This window comes from Phaenicophaeus curvirostris, chromosome Z (genome assembly GCF_032191515.1).
Source record: "Phaenicophaeus curvirostris isolate KB17595 chromosome Z, BPBGC_Pcur_1.0, whole genome shotgun sequence".
In the NCBI taxonomy this organism is placed as follows: Eukaryota; Metazoa; Chordata; class Aves; order Cuculiformes; family Cuculidae; genus Phaenicophaeus; species Phaenicophaeus curvirostris.
This window is the reverse complement of record NC_091431.1, coordinates 40,676,009-40,699,067: the sequence shown is the minus strand read 5'-3', so window position 1 is coordinate 40,699,067 and position 23,059 is coordinate 40,676,009. Positions and strand designations below refer to the sequence as shown.

At 41.0% G+C, this 23,059-nt stretch overlaps 1 protein-coding gene across 3 annotated transcripts in view; it reads left to right on the top strand.

The window, feature by feature from the left end:
• ADAMTSL1 (ADAMTS like 1) overlaps nt 1-23,059 on the top strand; it is a 173,889-nt gene that overhangs the window by 5,071 nt on the left and 145,759 nt on the right. For all 3 annotated transcript variants that reach the window (XM_069880687.1, XM_069880686.1, XM_069880690.1), the window contains exons 2-3: nt 10,841-10,968; nt 21,479-21,524. In XM_069880687.1, the coding sequence (XP_069736788.1) occupies nt 10,841-10,968; nt 21,479-21,524 (174 nt within the window). The remainder of the gene's footprint in view (nt 1-10,840; nt 10,969-21,478; nt 21,525-23,059) is intronic.

Here is a 23,059-nt window from a genome sequence, read left to right as displayed (position 1 = left end):
CTGAAGGCTCTTCCAAAATTGGATAGGGCCATCAACATTTGAAGATTTTACTCATCTTTTTTTGAAGTGGTAAATAGTATTCTCAGAATACTAACTCTTAATACAAATATAATAGTCCATATCCGTAATATTAGCTGAGATTCTAGAGCAAGCTTCTCCATATAACTTGTTTTGGCTCCATTAACTGCAAGAGAAGTGTACCGAATTCCACCTGCTTAGACTTTTTGCTAACGCCTTTTTATTTAATAACAGTTTATTTTGAGCTTTTACACGTGGCATTCAGATGTCTTGCATAGAGGCAATTAAAATACCTCTAAAAAGCATCGGTCATCAATATATGCTTCTGAAACCTCTGAGAGGCCAGTCTATCTTATCTCAACAGCTTTTGCTGGGTGTTGTATGTTTGTTATGGCCTGAATCTGAGTGTGCACATTGGAGACTACTGTAGACCAGGACTTTCCTGATAGTGAGATGCTACCATATAAGAGATTACTAACTCCAGATGCATTTTCAGCATTTTTCTTTATTTTTATTTTTTTCCCTTTAAGTAGCCTGTTTAGAATTTCATTTCACATATAACCATTTTTTTTCTTTTTGCTACCAGAACCCATCTTTTCCAAATTTCTTATCAAAGTAGTTAAAGTTATGGTGACATTGGAAGGGAATGTGGACAGGTGACAGGCAGAGGGAAAGCAGTGTATGTGCTTTTAAGATTCATCTGATTCCAGGGCAGGCATATGTAGGAATCTTAAGACTTTAGCCATCTGTGAATTATTAGAATACTGCTTAGAGCAGCAGTGTTATAATTATGTAGAGAAATAAGCGGTACATTCACTGATTCTACAGTGCATTAATTTTCACATTGTTCCCATTTTCATCTTCACTGCCTTTGTGGAATTTCTTATAAAGCTTCAGTCTTTTACTGGTTGCCTGGGATTTTTGTCTTTCAGGGACTTGTAGAGCAAGTTCAGCAGAGAGGGTGTTAGGGCAGAGGGAAGGATGTGTGTGATAATGTAAGACATCCTGAAATAAATTCCAAGAGTGCTCAAGAAATGAGACCGGAAATTCTATGCAACTTATAATAAATTCAAACTGTCCCATAAAATAAATATAACTCATTTTGTTTCCATATGAATGTAGTGTAGGGGTGTCAGATTTCCCCTTCTAGCTTTGTTGGATATAATCTCAGTCCCTGTTTGAAGCTTGCTAGTGTATTGTTCAGGTCCTGTGCTATATCAACAGATCCAGAAATCAAAGGGAATAAAGGAAGCAATAAGGTCTCCTACCGTTCTGGTGCTGGCATCAGATTGGTGGATTACTTATTTATTTACTTACTTACTGGCTTATTTAAATCGTCATAATTCTTTCAGCCTAGACTGTTAAAAGCATCTGTTGTTGAGGGCAAATATAACTACCCTTAATAAACAAAGGGTTGTCTTTTCCTTTTTCATTTTGGTGTATGGATGGATTGTGATTGTAAATGTGTTTTGGATGTGGCATTTTCATAGTTCCTCTAACTTCTTTAAAAAAGAGTGAGGGGATTTTCAAACCACTGCGGTATCACTGATATCTTCCTTAAAGGCCTAGCCAGATCTGTGTTTTAAATGTGAAAGGTCTGAATTAGCAGAAAGGCAGGAGAAGATAGTTCAATAGAAATCTCTGAAACTAAAAACTTGAGCTGCCACAGCTTGAATTGTAATACTCTGTTTTGATAATCCAAATTTTAGCAGTCTCATCAACTTCTGATGGGCTCAGCCACCTGTCAGCACTGGTGAGGACCAGGGCAAGTGGGAGTGTGTTACAACATCTTAGCAGAGTTGAAGACTGGCACAGGGAAGAATGCACATCCATTCTGTGCATCCCGCTGGCTCCAAAGCAATAGGTGAAAGCAATGAAAACAATTATTTTCATCATATCTGATATTAGAGAACAGCATGAAAGCAGCAGCTGCTTATATCCTGACAGTCTTTAGGTCCTTCTGTCTTTGTAATTCAATGCGAAATCATGAAAAAAAAAGATCTGCTACTCCTAGAAAACTCTTCCACCTTGGTACTGCAAACTGTCAATAATTGGGTGTATTTTCCTTTAAAGAAACATATTCATTAATTTGAGATCCATTAATTGGTCATTAAAGGGGGGAATAAATGTGTCAGATAAGCTGTGAGGTTTATAGTTGGTTCCTAAGAGTCCCATTAGCACTTTTTCCCTGTCTTTCCTTTATTTTTTGTTATAATGTGGGATCTTGAGCTTTCTTTATTTCTTTCTTTATTTCTTCTCACTCTTCCACACCTCACTTTTTTTTCATTCCTTTCTTCCTCTCTTCCCCTGTCTTTCCCTTTCCTCCCCCCCTTTTTTTTACGTATTTCCCTTTCAGTTTTGCTGCCTCCACTGAGGCTTAATGTTTCAGCCCTTATAGAGCCCCTTGTTGTTAAAATAAACACATACAAAGCTTCCTGAGGTAACCGAGGGAGATTGCAGATCAGAAGAATAGGAAGCTTCATTGATTTTGAATAAATCTCATAATTGTGAATGTTTATCTGAAATTGCACAAATCTTTGGAGAGCTCTTCTTCTTTCTCTGAAGTGCCTACTAACCAGAGTGTGCAACCTGTGGCACCTTTTCTTTATGCTGTGACCTGCCCCAGAGGAGGCTGAACCATCCTTGGGCTGATGAGCCTGCTAAAATCTATGCTGATGTAACAAGGTCTTCTAGCTCAGGCTTCAAGAAACAAACAGTTTCTAAATCCAGTCTGCATTGGGTCTGATGCACATGAGAGGACTCCCTGTTGGACCTGTGGCCTGTACCGAGAGTTAGGCTGGGTGAATATCTGAAGCTTAAGGTCAGTTTACTAAATCAAGGGAAAATGGCTAATACACATTTCAGCATATTACCCTGCTGTGATGGCTGAAACAGTGGTTCACCTGTAGAGCTAGGAGTGTTGATCTTAAGTTGGCAGTTTTTTCTGGAAGCTGACAAATACAGCCCAGCCAGCACGCAGCTTTGACATCTCACCACTTAGAAAACACTTGGCATGTAATAGGCCTTTTAACTGAAAATGATTTTATTTTCTCTCTCCCCTTTCTGCGTGCCTCTATGGGCTTTTTCCCCATCTACAGTTCTTGCTACATGAAAGGCAAACCCGAAGTCCTGAAGTGCAAGACATACTTTTGAACCTCTGCAGCTGTGTGGGTTCCGAATTCTGGAAAGTAATTTCACTCATTCAGTGTCTGAACCAGTCCTAACCTTGAAAACCATGCTGAGTCAATTAGGCAACAAGTCTGAGGCTGAGCCAGCTTGGACCTGCTCTGTAGTGGATCACCCATGCCTGGTGTTTACACCAGCATCACAGGATTTAACAGTGTGTTGTAACTTTGGTCTGTGAAAGCAAGAAAAAAACCTCTTGTATTCACATCACTCTCCTGGCATATGTTTTCATATGGGTAAGTGAAGTGAGAGATAGGACTGATCTCAGTTTTACAAGGCACTGTTATAAAATGTTATGGGGAGCGCAGTGTACAGCATGTTGGAGTGATGTGGTGTTAGCTCCGTCGTCTGCCAGCGATCTCCTCCCAGCTGGCTGCTGCCCTTTTAGGAGAAGGAATGAGCTCACGTTTGGCACATTTCTCCTGGGATACAACTTCCAGTCCAGGTTCAGGAATAGCTGTTTAGTGTCTTAAGTTCTGACAAAGCCTGGAGAGGAGAAGACTCGAGGGAGACCATGTAGCTGTCTTCCAGTAGTTGAAGGGGGCCGACTAGAAAGCTGGGGAGGGACTTTTTACAAGGGCATGTAGTGATAGGACAAGAGGTTGCCAGGGAAGCTGTGGATGCTCCATCACTGGAGGTGTTCAAAGCCAGGTTGGATGGGGCCTTGGGCAGCCTGATCTAGTGGAATGTCCCTGTGCACGGCAGGGTAGTTGGAATTAGGTGATCTTTAAGGCCCCCCTCCAACCCTCTCTGATTCTGTGATAAGGCTGCTTTTGCTTCTTCCCTGTTGTGTTGCAGACTAAAGGCTGTGTGCTCGCTGTTTTAAGTCTTAAGCAACTGCATGTATACAGCTATAGGAATTGCTTTAGGGCAGGAAGAATCCCACAGGACTATGGGGACAGCACTGGCAATGTTTTTGTCCTTCAGAGAGCACTTCAGCGTGGAGCTAAGGACTGTCAAAGGGTGCAGATGTGTACAACACTGAATTTACAGACATTCTGTTTTCGGAACAACAGAGTTCAGTGTGACACTTTGTCGTATTACTTGCAGTAACCATATCAGGTCATATAGGGCTAGGAAGGAAGGAGGGATTATTCCCCTTGATGGTTTTCTGTGCAAAAAGAAAAGATGCCGTAATTCCTCTTTTTCTGTTTCAATAGCAATAAACTTGCTTTGCACGACTGTGCTGTTAAGATGACAAAAGTACAAAAAGGAATGCAGTGCTAAAAACAGCCATGGTAAATTTTTACCTGTGGCCCTGGGAACTGAGCTAGCTATACATGTGTCAAGTGTCTTCCTTCAGGGTAAAAAAATTGTCCACCTACTGCTCTTCTGTTCGCAGGAGTAGAATAAGCATTGAAAAAACCACAAGGGGATCTCAGTGAGATTTCCTTTTCTCTCCTTCTCATCAAGGTGTCTTCCCCTGTTTCTTCTACATGATAGATGATTTTGATTCTGAAGAAAGAGTAAATAAAAATATCTGAAAGTGATTTGGACTTTTTATTAAATTCCTTCAAAGAGGCTGAAATAAATAAAAACAACAAAAACCAAACCAAAACCTGGCCCCTTTATCTGCACTAGCAAGGTGTGAGAATGAAGTAATTACCCAAAGTACAGTATATATGCTATACAGTATATACAGTATATACGCTCCTGTGCCAGTGCCTTCCTTGGGGCGTGGACTCATTCAGATAAAGGGCTCCCTGTGCCAGGGGTTTTCCATAGGAAATACTCTCTTGATCCCCCTGAAAGGCCTTTTGCCTGGTCTTGCAAGCGTAAAGGAAGCAAAAATTCCTCAGTTGATTTCAAAGACTCTGGAAGCCCAGGGCAAGTGGGCTAGTACTGTTCAGATCACAGCCCCACACCCAGCAGAAGGGGAGCTATTACCCTCCAGGGAGCAGGGCAAACAGTGGGCAAGATATAGCCATTTCCACCTCAAGAACTCTGATGCTCATTGCAGCTACTTTTCTTTCCGGACTGTTTGCCAGAGAAAACAGGGTCTTAGCAGTAGTTTGAATAGTTCTGTAGGCATTCTTTTGATTTGGCTATACGGAACAGCACACAGTTAATTGTGGGAGCAATTGCATCTGTAATTGGTCTGCAGTAAACAGCTCTGGCAGCTTGTCTGCAGGGCATTTTCTGTCTTCATCTTCTTTCAGCTTATGTGAGAGAAGAACTCCCATTACTTTGGTAAGAAGGCTAGGTTGGCAGGTCTTCCTAGCTTGTGTAGTCCTTCTTGAGGGTGGCTCTGTGGCAAGTCTAGTGGCTGAAGTCCTCTCTTCATCTCTACATAGGATACAGCCAGGATATGGGAAGGCAAGCTATCTACAACACCAGCTAAACAATGTCATCCATCCTGACCCTGAAGCATACTTTTCCCTTGGGAAAAGAAAATAAGTCAGTGTTCATTCCCATTAAGCCCTTGGATATATTGCTAAGCAGGCTTGGCGACCTCTGCTTTCGTGAGGTGCATGAAATCGTTAGGGATCTGCTTGGAGCTGGAGGACAACTGTTGTCATAAGAAGTCCTAGTGCTTCCAGAAAATTATTCTCAGAAAGGTAAGACTTACTTTAATAAGCCCTTTCTTCAGTATAGTACAGTTACTCTGGGAGAGTGGATGTGTTTCAGTCATACAGTATTGTGTAAAATGGTGTTCAGCTCTTTGTCTAGATATATTAAAAACATTTTTGTGCATTGCAAACTAGACGTGTCAGAATATTTTAGTTATGATTTTTCCAAGATAATCACTCTGCAAAGTTTCAACAGCTAGTCAGGAATGTCTTGTATATTAATGTTTTGTTTGACAGTAATGATCAATAATAATTCAACTGGCTCTGATTTTGTTCTGCCTTACCTTCCATTAAAAGCCAGAGATTTCCAAGTAGTTTCCCATCTGAGCTGTAATCCAGCTGTTACCTAGGATGGAATGCAGCAATGATGCATAACACCAGACAAATGAAATCTTATAAACTGTATTTTACATTGGTTGAAGTTTGGAAATACATATTTCTTTAAAAGAGTTGAAGTCACTGGCCTTGTCTCCTGCTGTTACATACCTAGCTAATTGCTGAAAGCAGCTTCTTCCTGGTTCTCTACAGACTAGATTTTGGTTCTTTGTGAAGTATATATTAGACCTCTATGACTAACTAACATCAAAGGATAATCAAAGGGAGAATGTATGGCTTGGCAAAAATCCATACAGGGATGCTTGGATGTATTTGAAAAGGGAGGGCAGAAAGACCATATAATAGGGAAAAATGCTTGGTTTGTGCCCCCATCCTATTTTCACAGTAGCGAAAGAGAAGTTTAGGCAGTGGCACATTGTCATTGACAATTCATCGTACGCCTAAACAGTGGTGGTAGGACAAGAACCAGATGATTTAAATCTCTTAACCAAACCCAGTGGTGCACATCATCTGGGATATAACTGTGGCTTGAAGTCTGTATCAGTGCCTTAGTGCAGCAAGATATTAACTGCATTTTTCACTATCTCTATTGCTGTTTAATCTAGAGAACACACTGGGTGCTTGAGAAAAAAGCTGTTGTTATTTAAGGATGTGTGACACTTGTTGTGTTTTTTATACTATTCCAGACAGTTTATATTATTCCTGTGTACTGTGTATTAGTGGAAAGAGTAGAAAAGACCTGTTATTCATTTCATAGTCTTAAGTGTAACACAAATACCTGAGAACTCTTTATGAAATCTAGAAATTACTATTAAACACTGAAGCTTGAATTTTTTTAGGAATAAAATTGGATAACTAGCTCTTACAGTCTTACTTGATTATGTCAGAGTAGTCTTGTTCATAAGAAGTCCTTTGTTCAGCTCGTAGCTAAAGCCTTGTTTTTAATGTTGTAAGCATCTTTGCCTGAATGCCCTGTCCACTGACAGTGATGTCATTTTGTACATATGACTTATTGCTTTCTTGTCCAAAAGCACAAGGCATTCTTTCTCTTTCTCACTAGAGACCTCTTCGGGAGTTCTCATATCCATTTCTTCTGGAGCAGCTTTGTTGGGCAGTAGCTGCACGATCACTGTCAGGTTAAGTGTGTATTAGGGTAATGAGGTATAAAAAAGAGCTGATTTTGATTAACATACTTACTTGTTCTGTATAGGTCATTGATAAGCAAATTGCTCGCAGGTGACATTTCTGCCATTGATGCTGTATAGGTGTCAGGACATTGTGAGCTTTATGTGGACAAAGTGGTGGGTGTTTCCTGGGAAGCTAAGTCTGAGATTCACCAAGAAGGGCCAAAAGTGGGTAGAAAGCTCTTCTGACAGCAGCAGCAGAGCCTAGTGAGCCTTGATGACTGTCTACATTTTGCTTCTGTGGCATACGCGGGTGTTTTGAAAGGCTCTAACCTGGAGTGCTTCTCACGGAGATAAAAGTTCAGTTCGCTTTGTTAAAAATGGGTAGAAATTATTAATTAATTAATGGTATAAACTGCTTCTCAAAAATTTGTACTTAATAGTCAATTCTAAGCAAGTAGTATTATGTATCATTTGAATCTGCAATAGACAATTTTCTTTATATTTTAAATGGCTTTTTGGGCATTGCTAGACTTTCAAGCTCAATCTTAACTGTGTAGTTCACAGGAAGGAAGCCCACTCTGCTTTCTTTAACATTAAACATGGGTGGAGTTGAAATGAATTATGTTTATTCCACTTGTTAAAAGAAAACTTGGAGCCTTCTCCAGCTTGAGATCACATGCTTTCTGGGAATATATAGGTCTTGTAACATATCTTGGAATACAAGTAACAGGCACATGGCTCTCCTCTGGGTGGGAATAGAATTTATTTCAGAAAAATTTGGACACATAGAGTGTCTAGCTGTGCTGCTGCTTATGATTTGTGATGAGGTAAGAGTACTTGGTTCATTTTACTCTACCTTGCAACCCTTTTTAATTACGTATTTGGGCTTTTAACCAGTGGGATCTGATAAGGACATGCAACCATTTGCTGTTTGAAGATCTTCATTTCCTTGTAAACTAAAAGTGCAGGCACACATTTTCTTTTTAGAGGATTAAAAGTGCAAACACACGTTTTCATCTTATAAAAAAATACCCTTCAGAAAGCAGTCAGCTGAAATAACCTCAGTAAATTGGTGTGTCACTCCTCTTATCTCACTTGTAAATTTTAATGTGATTTTATCTAGAGGATGGATCACTTCTGGCCATAATCAGAATTTGATCACTTATGTTACTTTAATTTTTACATCTACTCTTGCAATTATTGTGTTTTGAAATTAAACTCTTTTGCTTTTCAATAAAGGTAAGATGAACTGAAAGCATCAAATAATTGTTATATACTTATTAGGCAAGCCCAGTATCGTCTCTCACAGGCTAACTTAATTTAACTTTTTGTCCCATCAATAGATTCAAATCAAAATTATATTATACTAAATGCCAAAGCAACAGAAAAATAAATTATTCAGTTAGGCATCTAAGCTGTCTTTCAAGAACTGTTCTGCAGAAGGAGGTGCTACATGTGCTTAAAATGTGTGCTGGTCCTGCACCTGACCCTGGCCACTCACTAAGCTCTTCCTTTCAAAAGGAATAATCATATTTCCTGTGTTTGCAGAGAGGAAAATACTTTCTTTTGAAACCGTTCTACTGAAACAGACAGACACATTCTTGAAGATCAGGCTTGGACTGTACCTTGATAACAGCAATAATGGGAAGGAAAGGAGAGAAGAGAAAATGGCTGGACAGGTGTCCTGGAAATCTTTTTTTTTCCCCCCCTTTAAACAATGTCTCCATAGAAGTTTGCCAATTTGGCATACAGTCTAAGCTCACTTAAGCAGATATAACATGATCAACTTTAATTTAGATACCACTAATTTATTGTGCTGTTGTATCTCAGAGTAGTATCAGGCTTTTGGAAGGTATATAACAATACAATTACTGTGTCAACCTGAGCAGGCTAAGTACTGACCCATGAGATAATTACTTGCTTCAGGGCAGGAAGACTCCCGTGGGACTACAGGAACAGCACTGGCAATGTTTTCATCCTTCGGATACATGGAGCTAATGACTGTCAGGTGCAAAAGTGTACAACACTGAGATTACGGGCTTTCTGTTTTCAGAACATAGTTCAGTGTGAGACTTCAGCCTTTGGATGAGTATAGAGGCAGCTAATAAAAGACATAGGCTTTTACTTCAGCAAATCTTATGCCTGGCTCTTTATTCAGTGTCATAGACAACACTGGTGTGTGAACTGTAAACCCCTTGCAGAATTTTATAGGACTAAATGATTTCCATACTGGAAAATTCTCTTATTATAAATGGTTAGCATATCTGATGCATTCCTGGCTCCTTAAAGTGTGCTGAATAGTTAACCTCTTGCCTTGATAAATCCCAGTTAAGACACATTTCATATCCTAACATGCCAGATTCAGTCCTTTGCTCTACAGGCACAGGCTGTTCAGTTTAGGATCTTGATTATGTGTGACAAATTCAGTATCTCCCTTAAAAAGATGTATATTGAAACCGTTAACAGCCCTAAACCACCACCATCATTTTCCTTTCTGCCTATGCATAACGATATTCAAGACTGGTATATTTCACCGTATTTCAGATTTCGCAATAAAACTTTTACACAGCTTCACTAAAGATAAAATTATTTCAGTGGTGAGTTGTCTCTGTGCCTTAAATAATCCCTCAGTGTTGAAAGTTGAAGTTGATTCCTCTAACATGGGCTAGCAATGATGCTTGCTGATATTTCTTTGTTGAAGTAATACCATCAGTGTCCTTCATATATTTGCCTTGCCTTCTCATTTATTCCAAGTACAGTTAGAAATGCTATTCACAGGTGTTGGCTGCAGCAGAAGCCAAGCTTAGAAGAACACTGCCTGGTCTCTGTCAGACACAGTCATTTTCCATTCACCTTTGCATGGTTCTGTAGCTTATTCTTCCAGCACAACCACATCATCCATGAGGACCAATGTCTATCTAAATGGTTAAATTATTTGTGTCCCTACAAATCTGTGTTTCTGAGTTGCATTTGCATGAATGAAAATGAAATGCTGGATACATGTGTGACTTCATTATTTTAGGCAGGTACTCCTGTATATTTATGAGTTAATTCTAGAAGAGCTGAGCATTTCTGAGTCCATCAGTTCTGCTTCTCTAGAAGTTGTTTGCACCTAACCACTGGTATTAACAACGGCACTGCCTTTGTCTCTCCTTGACATTGGAGAACTCCAACTCTTTGGATGTGCGCTTTCTTTTTTAACTGAGCATCTTGGAAGGCATTTTTTAATATGCCCTTTCATAGTTTCTAACAGAGCAACAAAATTTCAAAGCACAATTTCTAGTGTCTACAATGCTCCACCTCTTCCTCTTAATCAGGAAAAAAACCTTGCTTGCTGTTGTCCAACATGTTCTTTTCTAATAATCATCACCAGTCCCAAATTGAGGCAGAGTGTGATACTCAAAGAATGAAAGCATGTTCATAGAGCAGCCACCACTACAAGAAATGGATGCCAGTCAGCAGGATTGTCAGAGAATACCAGATTTATTCAGTGCTTTCAATGATCAAGATGATATCCGGTAAAAGTAAGGTTAAGCTAGCAACAATATTTTTTGTTCTTTAGATATTTTTTCCTGATTTTTTTTTACTTCTTCATGTCCTCAGAGCTCCAGAACAGCTCGCTCAGAGGAAGACCAAGACTCATTATGGGATGCCTGGGGCTCCTGGAGTGAATGCTCACGCACTTGTGGAGGAGGGGCTTCATATTCACTGAGACGCTGCCTGAGCAGCAAGTAAGTGGGTGAATGCTTTTTACTGTACAAGTGGGAGAATTCAACCTACTCATATGTGCCAGATCATAAAAAGTAATCAGTAGATGTCCTGAATTATGCTGAAATTTCCAAACTGAGGTCTAAAAATTATGGTGATGTGGTTTTAATTCAGGCAAGCAGCCAATGTGTTTGATAATCCTCGCAGCTTAGCTCCATGCTATCACTTCCAGAGAGAAACACTGTCTGAAAAACATGCAGTTATTTTTTAGAAAATGAAGTTACTTAGATAGGACTTCTGTGTGTGTGCAGCAGAGTGCTAAGCTGGTTATGGAGTCCCATGGATACTTAATCTGGGCTTAGGGAGTCAAAATTTGACATAATTACTCTTTCCTCTAGGAAATCATGTGTAAACTGTTGAGTTGAGTGTAGGTTGTCCACCATTAGATGTGTCCCAATTAAATGAGGCTTGTATGTTTAACAGCAAAAGGAAGTCAACATTAGCGTCTTCCTGACAAGTTTCCCTCAGTAATAAAAACTACATCAAGTTTTTTTTCTTTAACCAAAAAATAAAAAAAGAGGAAACATGCATGAGAAAGTCAAAATCCTGGCATTGTTTAGATGCTTCATACTGTACGCTGGCTCTGTTAATTGCTGGCAACTCCTGCCAAGTTTCTCATCCACCAACACCCCCAAATTGTTTTTTCAGGGCCACTCACTCCATTCTCTGTCCAGCAAGTGTTTGTGCTTGGGATTGCCCCAAACCAGATGCAGGACCTTGCAACTGCTTCTTGTTGAACTTCATGCAGTTTGCACAGGCCCACATCTCAAGTCCATCAAGGTCCCTCTGGATGACATCCCTTCCCTCCAGCATGTCAGCCACACCACACAACTTGGTGTCATCAGTAAACTTGCTGAGTGTGCTCTCAATCCCACTGTTCATGTCTCTGACAAAGATGTTAACCAAAAGCAATTCCAATACCAACCCCTGTGGAATGCCATTCATCACCACTCTCCATCTAGATGTTAAGCCATTGACCACAACTCTTTGAGTGCGGCCATCCAGCCAATTCCATATCCAGCAAAAGGTCCATCCATCAAATCCGTGTCTCTGCAATGTAGAGATGAGAATGGCATGTGGGACAGTGTCAAATGCTTTGCATAATTTATTGCAATTCAGCTTGGTTGATCTGTAATATAGCCATTGAGACATACCTTTGGAGGTTAGGTTTGATAAACTAGATTGATAAGCTAAAATTAGATCAGTTTTATACTGTGTGACATTTTTCATAAGACAGAAGAAGCCCAAAATGAATTTGATTTGTTTCATTGAAGAGTAATATTTTCTCATTTTGGTTACACAGATTATCGGTTTACAAATCAAGCATCAAATGATTTGGTACCTGTCCGATGATGATGGAGTACATGTGTGTTATTCATAGAATCATAGCATCATTTGGGTTGGAAGGGATCTTAAAGATCATCTAATTCCAACCCTCCTGCCATGGGCAGGGACATCCCACCAGACCAGGCTGCCCAAGGCCCCATCCAACCTGGCCTTGAACACTTGTATGACGTATGGGACATCCACAACTTCCATGTGCAGCCTGTTCCAGTGTCTCAACATCCTCGTTGTGAAGAACTTGTTCCTAGTGTCTGATCTAAATCTCCCCCTTTTAAAGCCATTCCCTCTCATCCTATCACTACGTACCACTGTAAAAAGTCCTTTCCCAGCTTTCTAGTAGGCTCACTTCAGGTGCTGGAAGGTCACTACAAAGTCTTCCTGGAGCCTTCTCTTCACAATTTAATAAGAACCCATTACTACAACACTGACTAGCACTGAAAAGGGGATACATCAAATAGTACATATTTAAAAAATACTATTTAAGATTATAGCTCTATATACCTTTGATACCAAATATTTTCTACTGTTATGTTGCTGCTTCACAACTGAATGTAGAATTTAGTCTGAGCATGTAGCTGTGACCCAGAGTTTCAGGCTACAGTGACCAACTCCTCTGTCTTAGGAATTTGAAATTTTTCACATTTAACATTGATAAAATGTCTTTTAAACTTTCTGAGTGAACATGACAATGGAACAGTTATTCTAGTTTTTCAGTTGCTGCTTTGTCAGATAAAAACTAACATAAATTATTGCAGCTGTTGTGCAATGATATAAACGCTGTCTGCCCTAATCCTGGCATTATTAAATAAGGCAAATTATGCCATTTATGAAATACTCCTATGCCAGTCGGGATGATAATTTTAAATCTTGTGGATTTTAATTACTTCTAGAATAACCCTTTTGGTATCTTATTTTTTAGAGTACAGAGCAAAACATTTTTGCACAAATGCTATCATAATTGCTGAATACATCCAGAAAACTAAGCAGAGTTCTGATGAAGTATGCCATTTCACTCATGAGAATGCAGTCAAGATCATAAAATTATTAAGTCACACATGCTACCAGATGATTTTGGAGGGTGGTTGTCATTACCCTGATCAAAACTATATCTTTGTGACAGCCTAGCATATTACCTTTTGCAAATGGCCTTCAGAATGCCTCAACAGCTGGCTTGTTTTCTGCTTCAGTTGATAGTTGTAACTGGTTAACTCCATAAAGGACATCCTCCATACTATACCAGGTGATCTTAAACATTTGAAGAAATTTTGAGTATACTTAGTTTGTAGGTGCTTCTGGTTAAAGCTACCATCTAGCAGCATTTTAGAAAGGAAAATTTTATTCCATTTATGCTGGGATTAGTCAAATTATAATTATGAGAATATTTTGTGCTTTCATTTGATAGAGAAGCATTTCCAGTTTTCAAGAAAAGTCACAATTCTAACTCTTCCTAATGGCAGAAGCAGCAAGTAACAATCTTAAATTTGAGTCAATGCTATAAAAACCTGCACATTTTCATGCAATCTACATAAGTGCTGTAATCTATGCAGTGACTGCTGGTGGTCTTCAGAGAATCTTCTGTGCCTCACTCAAGTAGCTAAAAATATATAAAATGCTTTGCTAGTGTTATATTTCTATGTAATCCATTGCTAGAAATGCCACAGGGTGTGTTTGTGTGAAGAACTGATCTTGTGTTAGGTAGTCAGCATTGTATCTACAGGTAGGTGATGGATATGGTCTACACAAATCTTTCTGTCTATTGAGAAGTAGGCTACCTAACAAAAATGTCTGTGAAGATGTTGGATGTAACGCTTGGATGTTACACTGTTTGTAAGTCCAGGTTTGCTCTTGTATATTCGCATGGGCCCGTTCCTGCCAAGTATGATATATTGTTTACATAAGAATAATTGATTCCCTAATAACAAGATTTTGAAAAGCACATTTTATGCAAAAAGAGGGCCTTTGGTGGCTACAGACCATAGAATCATAGAATAACCAGGTTGGAAGAGGCCCACCGGATCATCGAGTCCAACCATTCCCATCAAACACTAAACCATGCCCCTTAGCACCTCGTCCACCCGTGCCTTGAACACCTCCAGGGAAGGCGACTCAACCACCTCCCTGGGCAGCCTGTTCCAGTGCCCAATGACCCTTTCTGTGAAAAATTTTTTCCTAATGTCCAGCCTAAACCTCCCCTGGCAGAGCTTGAGGCCATTCCCTCTTGTCCTGTCCCCTCTCACTTGGGAGAAGAGGCCAGCACCCTCCTCTCTACAACGTCCTTTCAGGTCGTTGTAGAGAGCAATGAGGCCTCCCCTCAGCCTCCTCTTCTCAAGGCTAAACAACCCCAGCTCTCTCAGCCGTTCCTCATAAGGCCTGTTCTCCAGCCCCTTCACCAGCTTTGTTGCTCTTCTCTGGACTCACTCCAGAGCCTCAATGTCCTTCTTGTGGTGAGGGGCCCAGAACTGAACACAGTATTCAAGGAGCGGTCTCACCAGTGCTGAGTACAGAGGGAGGATAACCTCCCTGGACCTGCTGTTCACGCCATTTCTGATCCAAGCCAAGATGCCATTGGCCTTCTTGGCCACCTGGGCACACTGCTGGCTCATGTTCAGTTGGCTGTCAACCAACACCCCCAGGTCCAGAGGGGGTGGACCTCTGCCTCCAGGCAGCTTTCTAGACAGACTTCTCCCAGTCTGCAGCACTGCATAGGGTTGTTGTGCCCCAAGTGCAGGACCCGCCACTTGACCTTGTTAAACCTCATCCCATTGGACTCTGCCCAGTGGTCCAGCCTGTTCAGACCCCTTTGCAGAGCCTCCCTACCCTCCAGCAGATCAACACTTCCACCCAGCTTAGTGTCGTCCGCAAACTTGCTAAGGGTGCACTCAATGCCTTCATCCAGGTCATTGATAAAGACATTGAACAGGGCTGGACCCAGCCCTGAGCCCTGGGGAACCCCACTTGTCACTGGCCTCCAGATGGAGTTAACACCATTTCCCACCACTCTCTGGGCCCGGCCATCCAACCAGTTTTCCACCCAGCAGAGTGTGCGCCTGTCCAGGCCAGAGGCTGACAGTTTCTCAAGCAGAATGCTGTGAGAAACTGTGTCAAAGGCTTTACTCAAGTCCAGGAAGATACATCCACAGCCTTTCCCTCATCCAGCAGCCGAGTCACTTTGTCATAGAAGGTTATCAGGTTAGTCTGGCAAGACCTGCCTTTTGTGAACCCATGTTGACTGGGCCTGATCACCCGGTTCTCTTGCATGTGCTTCATGATAGCACTCAAGATCACCTGTTCCATGACCTTCCCTGGCACTGAGGTCAGACTGACAGGCCTGTAGTTTCCTGGGTCCTCCCTGCGACCCTTCTTGTAGATGGGCACAACATCAGCCAGCCTCCAGTCCAGTGGAACTTCCCCAGTCTTCCAGGACTGTTGGAAGATGATGGAAAGGGGTTTGGCCAGCACATCCACCAGCTCTTTCAATACCCTTGGGTGAATCCCATCCGGCCCCATAGACTTGTGGGTGTCTAGTCAGGCTAGCAAGGCTCTGACCACCTCCTCTTGGATCAAGGGAGCCTCATTTTGCTCCTCTAGCTCCTGGGTTTGTACACAGACGGAACGACTTTCTTTACAATTAAAGACTGAGGCAAAGAAGGCATTAAGTACCTCAGTCTTTTCCTCATCTCCTGTCACTGTTGTTCCTTCTGCCAGTACCCGTGTTTTTGTTTGCCTAGCCAGCTTCCTGGGTGTAGTGGGTTGAGTTGGTGTTTTGCTTCCTGGTTGTTTATTTTTTTATTCCTGCAGAAAAAATATTTGTAAAATCTGTAACTAAATTTGCCAGGGTAAGTTGGCTTGTCTATTCATGCCCATTTTTCTTGTCTCAGAGTTAAAACTTCATGTAACATTTCACTGTTTCAACAAGATGCATAAATCTGTAGGAGACAGTCTCCTAAACATAAAGAATAAAAGATTTATACAGTTGCAATGCCAAGCTGCGTGGCAGAACATACCAGTGCATATGCAGAACCCACTGTGTCAGGCAAGGTGCTTAGTAACAACAGGTTATGCAAAAATTTTTACACATCTGTTCCATTTACTATCAATTGAATTATTTGGACATGAAGTTGGGCAGACCCAACCAGGCTGTTTGAAAAAGTGAACTCATAAAGTCAATGCAGTCCCAATGCATCTTCCTTTTTCATAACAATTTGTTGTCCATGGTCTTCCCTCACATTTCCTGTGTGGGAAAAGGGATGCATTAAAAGAATAAAAGCGTCTCTGTTTTCCCCAGAGATGGACAAACACAGAAACTGTATTGAGGATGAGAGGGTTTCACAACACTGTGCAACATTTGAGAAAGAGGTAAGAGCAACAGGATGAGGAATAAGATGCAAGATGGTGTTACTGTGTGTGTAGCATGGCCTTGTGCTAGCTGGCACCAGGGGAAGGGGATGGCTGATGCAGCCTGCTTAAGATTTTGTAGAAGGAGAAAGGCCCACAGCATACCTTTCTTGCTGTTACGGTGCAGAAGTCAGAATCTGTCCCGAAACAGTGGTTGTCAAGGGGTATGAAGATGAAGGAGAGTGAAGATGGTTCAACATTACATCAAATTTCAATACCCTGTAGTGAACAGTTGCATCAAAATTCACATCCACAAAAATAACCCACCTCTAGCTCGTGGTTGCTTGCTTATGTGGCAACCTGTTTCTTAAGAAAATCATTTCAAACTTTGATGACTGCTGAGAGTGGAAGGAGTTGATGATGTCTTCCTCTGCAAATCTCTTTCATCATCTTCAGTAATTACACATAAAGGCAACTTTGGCTTGAGGTTGCTATTCTTCCTGGCATGGATTACTGCAAGGCTTCTAACCCTAGCTGTGCATAAATACACATCTACTTTAGAGCTTTAGGGGGGAGGACTTGAACTAAGTCCCTCCACAAACTGGAGCCTGGAGAAATAAATACCAGGGTTTAAGGTTGTTTACATTAAGAGAAGTGAATATTTTAGTATATTAGAAATTGTTAACCTTTTTCAGAAACATTACTGGAAACAAGTGGCCAGATTTGAAGAACGAAACATGATTCTAAATAGCTTGTTTTTCTTTCATATTCACATGACAATAATTGCCTGTCAAGCCAAATCCTCAGCTACCTTTTTCTCCACTGTGAAGTGCACTGCGGTTTTTTAGATATCAGAGAAGACTGTAGAAATGCTTCTTACTGCTCCCACTCTTTGTGTGCTTTCCAAGACGAACTTGCATTTTGGATGTCTTCTGACTCTTCAAAGTGGCTGCGTGTCCTCATTTATACCCTGTATGTAAACCTTATTTATACCCTCATAACATCTCAACACAATCTTCTGTGATCTCTTCATGCATGTTAAATGCTCTGTGCTGTGGCATTCTGCAAAGCCATCATGTTGAGATGTGGGACCCATACCATTAATTTGAAACCTGACTAGAAAGAAAAACATGGCCTGGCTTGCTGTCCTGCTAGATGCTGACTCTAGCAGGATTAAGTTCATTGGATGGTTTCAGCTTCTCTATTTGGAGCATAGACAGGGTCAGAAACAGAATTTATTTTTAAAAATCAAAATTTATGACCTGAAAATCTGCTACTAGGGTTTCTTTACCTCAGGGTATTTTTAACCACCTATTTATTTTTTCAATAAATCCTATGTTTTTTGATAAAAAAGTAGAGTTTAAGAGAATCTGGAGTACAATCCTGAGGCAGTATAGATCTAAAACACAAACTACTTTATAAACCTATTAGGAAGATACATCAGCTCGGGGTGAAAGCAGTTTGCCTATCTTTGGTTGATGAGTGATAACTGGGAAAATAATGAGCTTAAACAACAAAACCCTGAAGTTTGGTCTTGGAGAAAGGACAAGGAAGTTTTGCAAGAGTGGTTCCTAGTGTTCATGAATCATTACAGCACTAGCTGCATCCAGAATTTCACATTTTTTCTGAACAGCCCTGGCCATCAGCCACATGAGGGAAATAGGAAGAAAAATCTGAATAGTTCTGTGCCATATGGCTAATGAAAGCACACCTTTTTTTCCCTAGTGCAAAGAATAAGTGAAAAATAAGTTGGTTTTCATTCAAAAACAGAAAATATGAAGAAGCCATGAAAAGTAGAAGAAACTGTGAGGCAGGTGATAGAAAGGAGGTTTAAATTTTCCTGGCAATTCAATGGTTCTGAGGTTAAGAAACTATAGTAATTGAAATTGCCATAACAGCGTGTGTGTATGAAGCATATATGTCTGATATATGTTGCACGGCATTTCTGAGAGACAGATGGGACATGTAACAAGCTTGTCAAACAAGCTATTCAGTGTAGTATACAAGGCCTGCACTAGGACTGCCTGCACACTTCATGATACACTTTTTTCTTTGCTACTTATCAGTGTAAATCTAGAGTACCTCTGTTGAACGTAGTGCAGCATAAACAGATTTGTTCTGCACCACAGTATCTCTACCAACTTGCCTATATTACTCAGCAATGGCTGGCATAGTGAGAGGGGTGCAGAGGAGCATTGGTTTTGGGGGTTTTTTTTTAGTTTTTATTATTGTACTGCTGAAACAGGTTTTTTCTAGTTCTAGATACTCTGTGCACACTTTTCACTTCTCTGCACACCTTGCAATGATAAAAAAATTACTTGGATTAATTGTACAACATCAGGAAAGCATTCAGTTAGTGTTATTTCAGTTATGCTGTTAATAGCATTCTCTCATATGCTGAAATATGAGGCAAAGGGACAGTTGTCAGAGCAGGGGAGGCCGAGGAACCCCAGAGGGAACATGGGGAAGGTGGCTGCTGACTCCCAGAAGCAGTAGCTGCCACGTGGCAGCTTATGGGGGAGGAGGGTGGTCCTGGAAGCAACCGTGAGAGGTTTAAATGGCTCCCAGGGAGCGCCAGTGACTGGTGTGCTGCAAACAGGAGCAGGCAAACAGGTGCATGGCTCATTAGAAAAGTGTGGTGCAGCAGTTTGTGCAGCAATTCACTCAGGCTTGGTGAGCAGGGAGGGCACTGGAGCTAGGCCAAAAGGACCAGAGCATCATGGTGGCCACTTGGCAGAAAACAGGGGCTGCTCCAAGCCCTGCACCAGCTGTGACTGATGCAGCCTCTCAGACAGAGCCCCAGTGGATGCATGCTGCCACCCAGATGCCAGGCTGCAGGGAATGTCCCCCTTGCACCAGTATCAGACCGCAGTGGGGAATTCACTTGTGGGAGTTGTGCTTGTGTGGAAGAACTCCTCCACTTGGTGACAGAGCTCAGGGAAGAAAGAGGTGTGTAGGCTGAGGACAATCAGAGAGTGTGGCCAGCAGGACCAGGGAAGTGATTTTTCCTGTGCTCTGCACTGGTGTGGCCTTACCTCAAATACCCTCACTGTAACAAAGACGTTGAGGTCCTGGAGTCTGTCCAGAGAAGAGTGGTGAAGGGGCTGGAGAACAAGTTTTATGTGGAGCAGCTGAGGGAGCTGAGGTTGTTTAGTCTGGAGAAGAGGAGGCTGAAGAGGAGACCTTGCAGAGAGGTGGGTGCTGGTCCCTTCTCCCAAGTGATAGGACAAGAGAGAATGGCCTTAAGCTGTGTCAGGGGAGGTTTAGAAAGGGTTATCAAGCACTGGAATGGACTGCCCAGGGAGATGTCTGAGTCACCATCCCTGGAGGTATTTAAAAGGCAGATAGATTAGGTTCCTGGGGACATGATTTAGTAGTAGATAGGTACAGTTGGAGTTGATGATCTCAAAGGTCTTCTCCAACTTAATGATTCTATGTTACACAGAATAATATCTTATCTTTCTAATTACATTTCTTCTGAATAAGTGATAGGGTTTATTTGCTTGTTTATCTTCACTTACGATAATTTACACCACTGTGATACGTTTGCAAAACTGTGTTTTGTCCTGATTTTGTACTCACATAGGTGAACACAATTAAGTCTTGTGGATAAAGGAGGGAGGAAGGATGACTTCAATGTTTTAAAGGAAATCTGTTAAGTTTATTTTAGAGTTAACACTATATGGAAAACGTCTTTCTGTTTTTTAAAACAAAATTAAGTAAAAACGAATTACACAAATGCATGCAGATGCTGTCCTTACTCTTGGATATTTCAAAATAGTTTGGATTTAAAACTTCTGTCTTGGCAGGCATTTAGTCCTCAAGGAATGTGGGCTTGTTAAATCCTGGAAAACAAACAAAAAAATAAATTGTGAAATTAAGAAATTAAAAATGTAAGTAATTATATTCTGTTGAAAGATAATATTTAAAAGCTATATCCTGAATTCTAATTTGTACTGAGGACCTCTGCAGAATGTGCTGTCTGAACTCGTAAAGCACACAAATCTTCACCTGAGATCAAATACTTGGAGTACATGCCACTGCATGCTAAAAAGATATCTGGATGTTGACCTTCCTTCTGAGAGCCCTGCCAGCATCAAGGCTGGTGTGGGTCTGCTTTAGGTAAAAAGGGGGAGAGGTATGGAAAGCACACGTCAGAGCATATAGACTCTTTGACCTCTGCTAGGCCCATCTGCTTTTGGATGCTGTTCTGCACAAGAGTTCTGGGAATAGCGATGGGATGGTGGATCAAGGGGAAGTTTTATGCTCTCCTTCTTGCCTCATATCAAATTGGGAAAAAGACCTGTCCTGCTAGTCTTATCATTTCATGCCGCTGTAGGCAAGTTTCCTTTCTTCCAGTGCACAGGTTGTTTCCCAGCAGGCAATCCAGTTGCTCAGACTGTGCCAGTGCTGAGGTGTGTGCCTGGGTAGATGGGAAGCATCTACCCTTGTGAAATAGTTGTGGATAGCTGGGGAGGCACAGGGCATATTTATTGTGATTCAGATCTTGATTTCCAGGTAAGTTCTGTACTCTGAACTCCAATCTCATTTATAAACTGTTGCCACCTTCTAGAAACTCATTTTTAAAACAAAGATAGGAAACTGAGGAGTTATGAGAAGTACCTTAACACCCTCATAGGGAAAGAGAGCCCTTTTTGGGGGGGAAGAGGGTAGGTGGGAGACCACATGATTAGAGGTCTTTGTAGGGAAAATGCTGACAGAGTAAATGCTTTATGTTTGCTTTTTATATTCAGCTACTAATATCTTTGGGTTTGTTTTAATATTTGGACACAGGACCTGTGAAGGACGAAACATCCGCTACAAGACATGCAGCAACGTGGTAAGTGAAGCATAGCTTTGAAATGATACAAACCATCACGTGTTCTCACATGTTCATTTTACATAAAATAATTTGGTAATACGATAGCAAGAATACTGTAGCTATCTACACTGCCTTCAGTCTACAAGATCAAGGGCAATACACCTTTGTCAATTTCTTGAAAAGCTGGAGACATTTGGTCATAGCATGGTGCTGAAATGGTTTGGAAGGGATTGTAGTCACAGACTTTCCAAATAGAGTGTTAGTGAAGCTCTGTAGCTGCTCTTTATAGCCACCACCATCACACCTACCACCACCATTGCCACCCTCTGCCTCTTACCCTCCCAGCAGAATCAAGACTGCTTGTGTTCTCAGTATTACTTTGGTAACCAGCTGATTCTTATTGGGCAGTCTATCACACTGGAGGATTAAGCTGTTAAGGATTGAAGACAAGTTAGTGAGAGACAGCTGTTTCTGGTCACCTGTGCCCTCACAGCACTGGAATTCTGTTGCTTATTTCAGAAAAGCAGTTTTATATGGTCTGCACCACTGTTTTGGCCTTTCCAAAGGCTCTTACTTGTTTTTTGTATATGATAAATGTAGTTTTCAGTACAATAAAATAAGAAACTTCAACTTCTGTGCTCACCAAAGTAAAAATGTGTTTTGACTGGTGAAAGTGGAAATGAAGACTTTCATATGGAAAGTTTTATTAGGTACCAAGAATAGTAGAAGCTCTCAAATTACATGGAGAAATGTCAGTTTTACCAGCAAAGATGAAATCAAACGTGCACTGGGCCAAGCTTTCTCATGCCTGACAGGGACATATTCAGAAGCCTTTCAATAGGTGCTTTGTCGAAAAAAGTTTAGAAGTTTAAGTTAAAAAAAATGAATATGTGCCCTCATAGTTAGCTTGTACTTTCTTGAATAGATCACACTTCATAATGAAAGTAAGTGCTTCTGTCAGAGTTGTAGTCTCCTATGCCGTAAGATTTCTCACTCTTCTTCCTTTGAAATTTGTTCTGGTATTTCACTGACAACAACTAGAGTAGTCTCTGCTGGCTGATAGACAGTCCAGTTGCTATTTCTGAGGCACTTAGGCTACACCACAACTATGAAGGGAATAGGAAGGTTGATTTGTGTCAGTGAAGTTGCATGCTATTGCTCTGAAGCAAAATGGGGGAAAAAAAGAAATACTGTTAAGGATCCTGGACTACAGTTAGACTCATCATTTTTGGTTTGGTTTTTGAATGCATGCATGTTGTAACAGTCTCCTTCATCCCCTGACCTGTCCTTGTATATGCTAGGAGCAGTGACACAAACTAGCATCCTGCTTTGCTGCCATCAGTTATTCCTGGATCAGCCTGATGACAAGATGGAGTTTACCTGTATTGCAGACCTTATTTTGGAATCATTCAGCTTAACTTTCCAATATAAGGAATTATTTTTAAATGTTATTTTTAGCTTAGGTTCTGTTTTGGAAATGTGCATCTGAACAGTTCTCCTTCAAAATAAAACCTTGCATAGTTTTGTCAAGCAGTTTCTTTACATACCTTGTA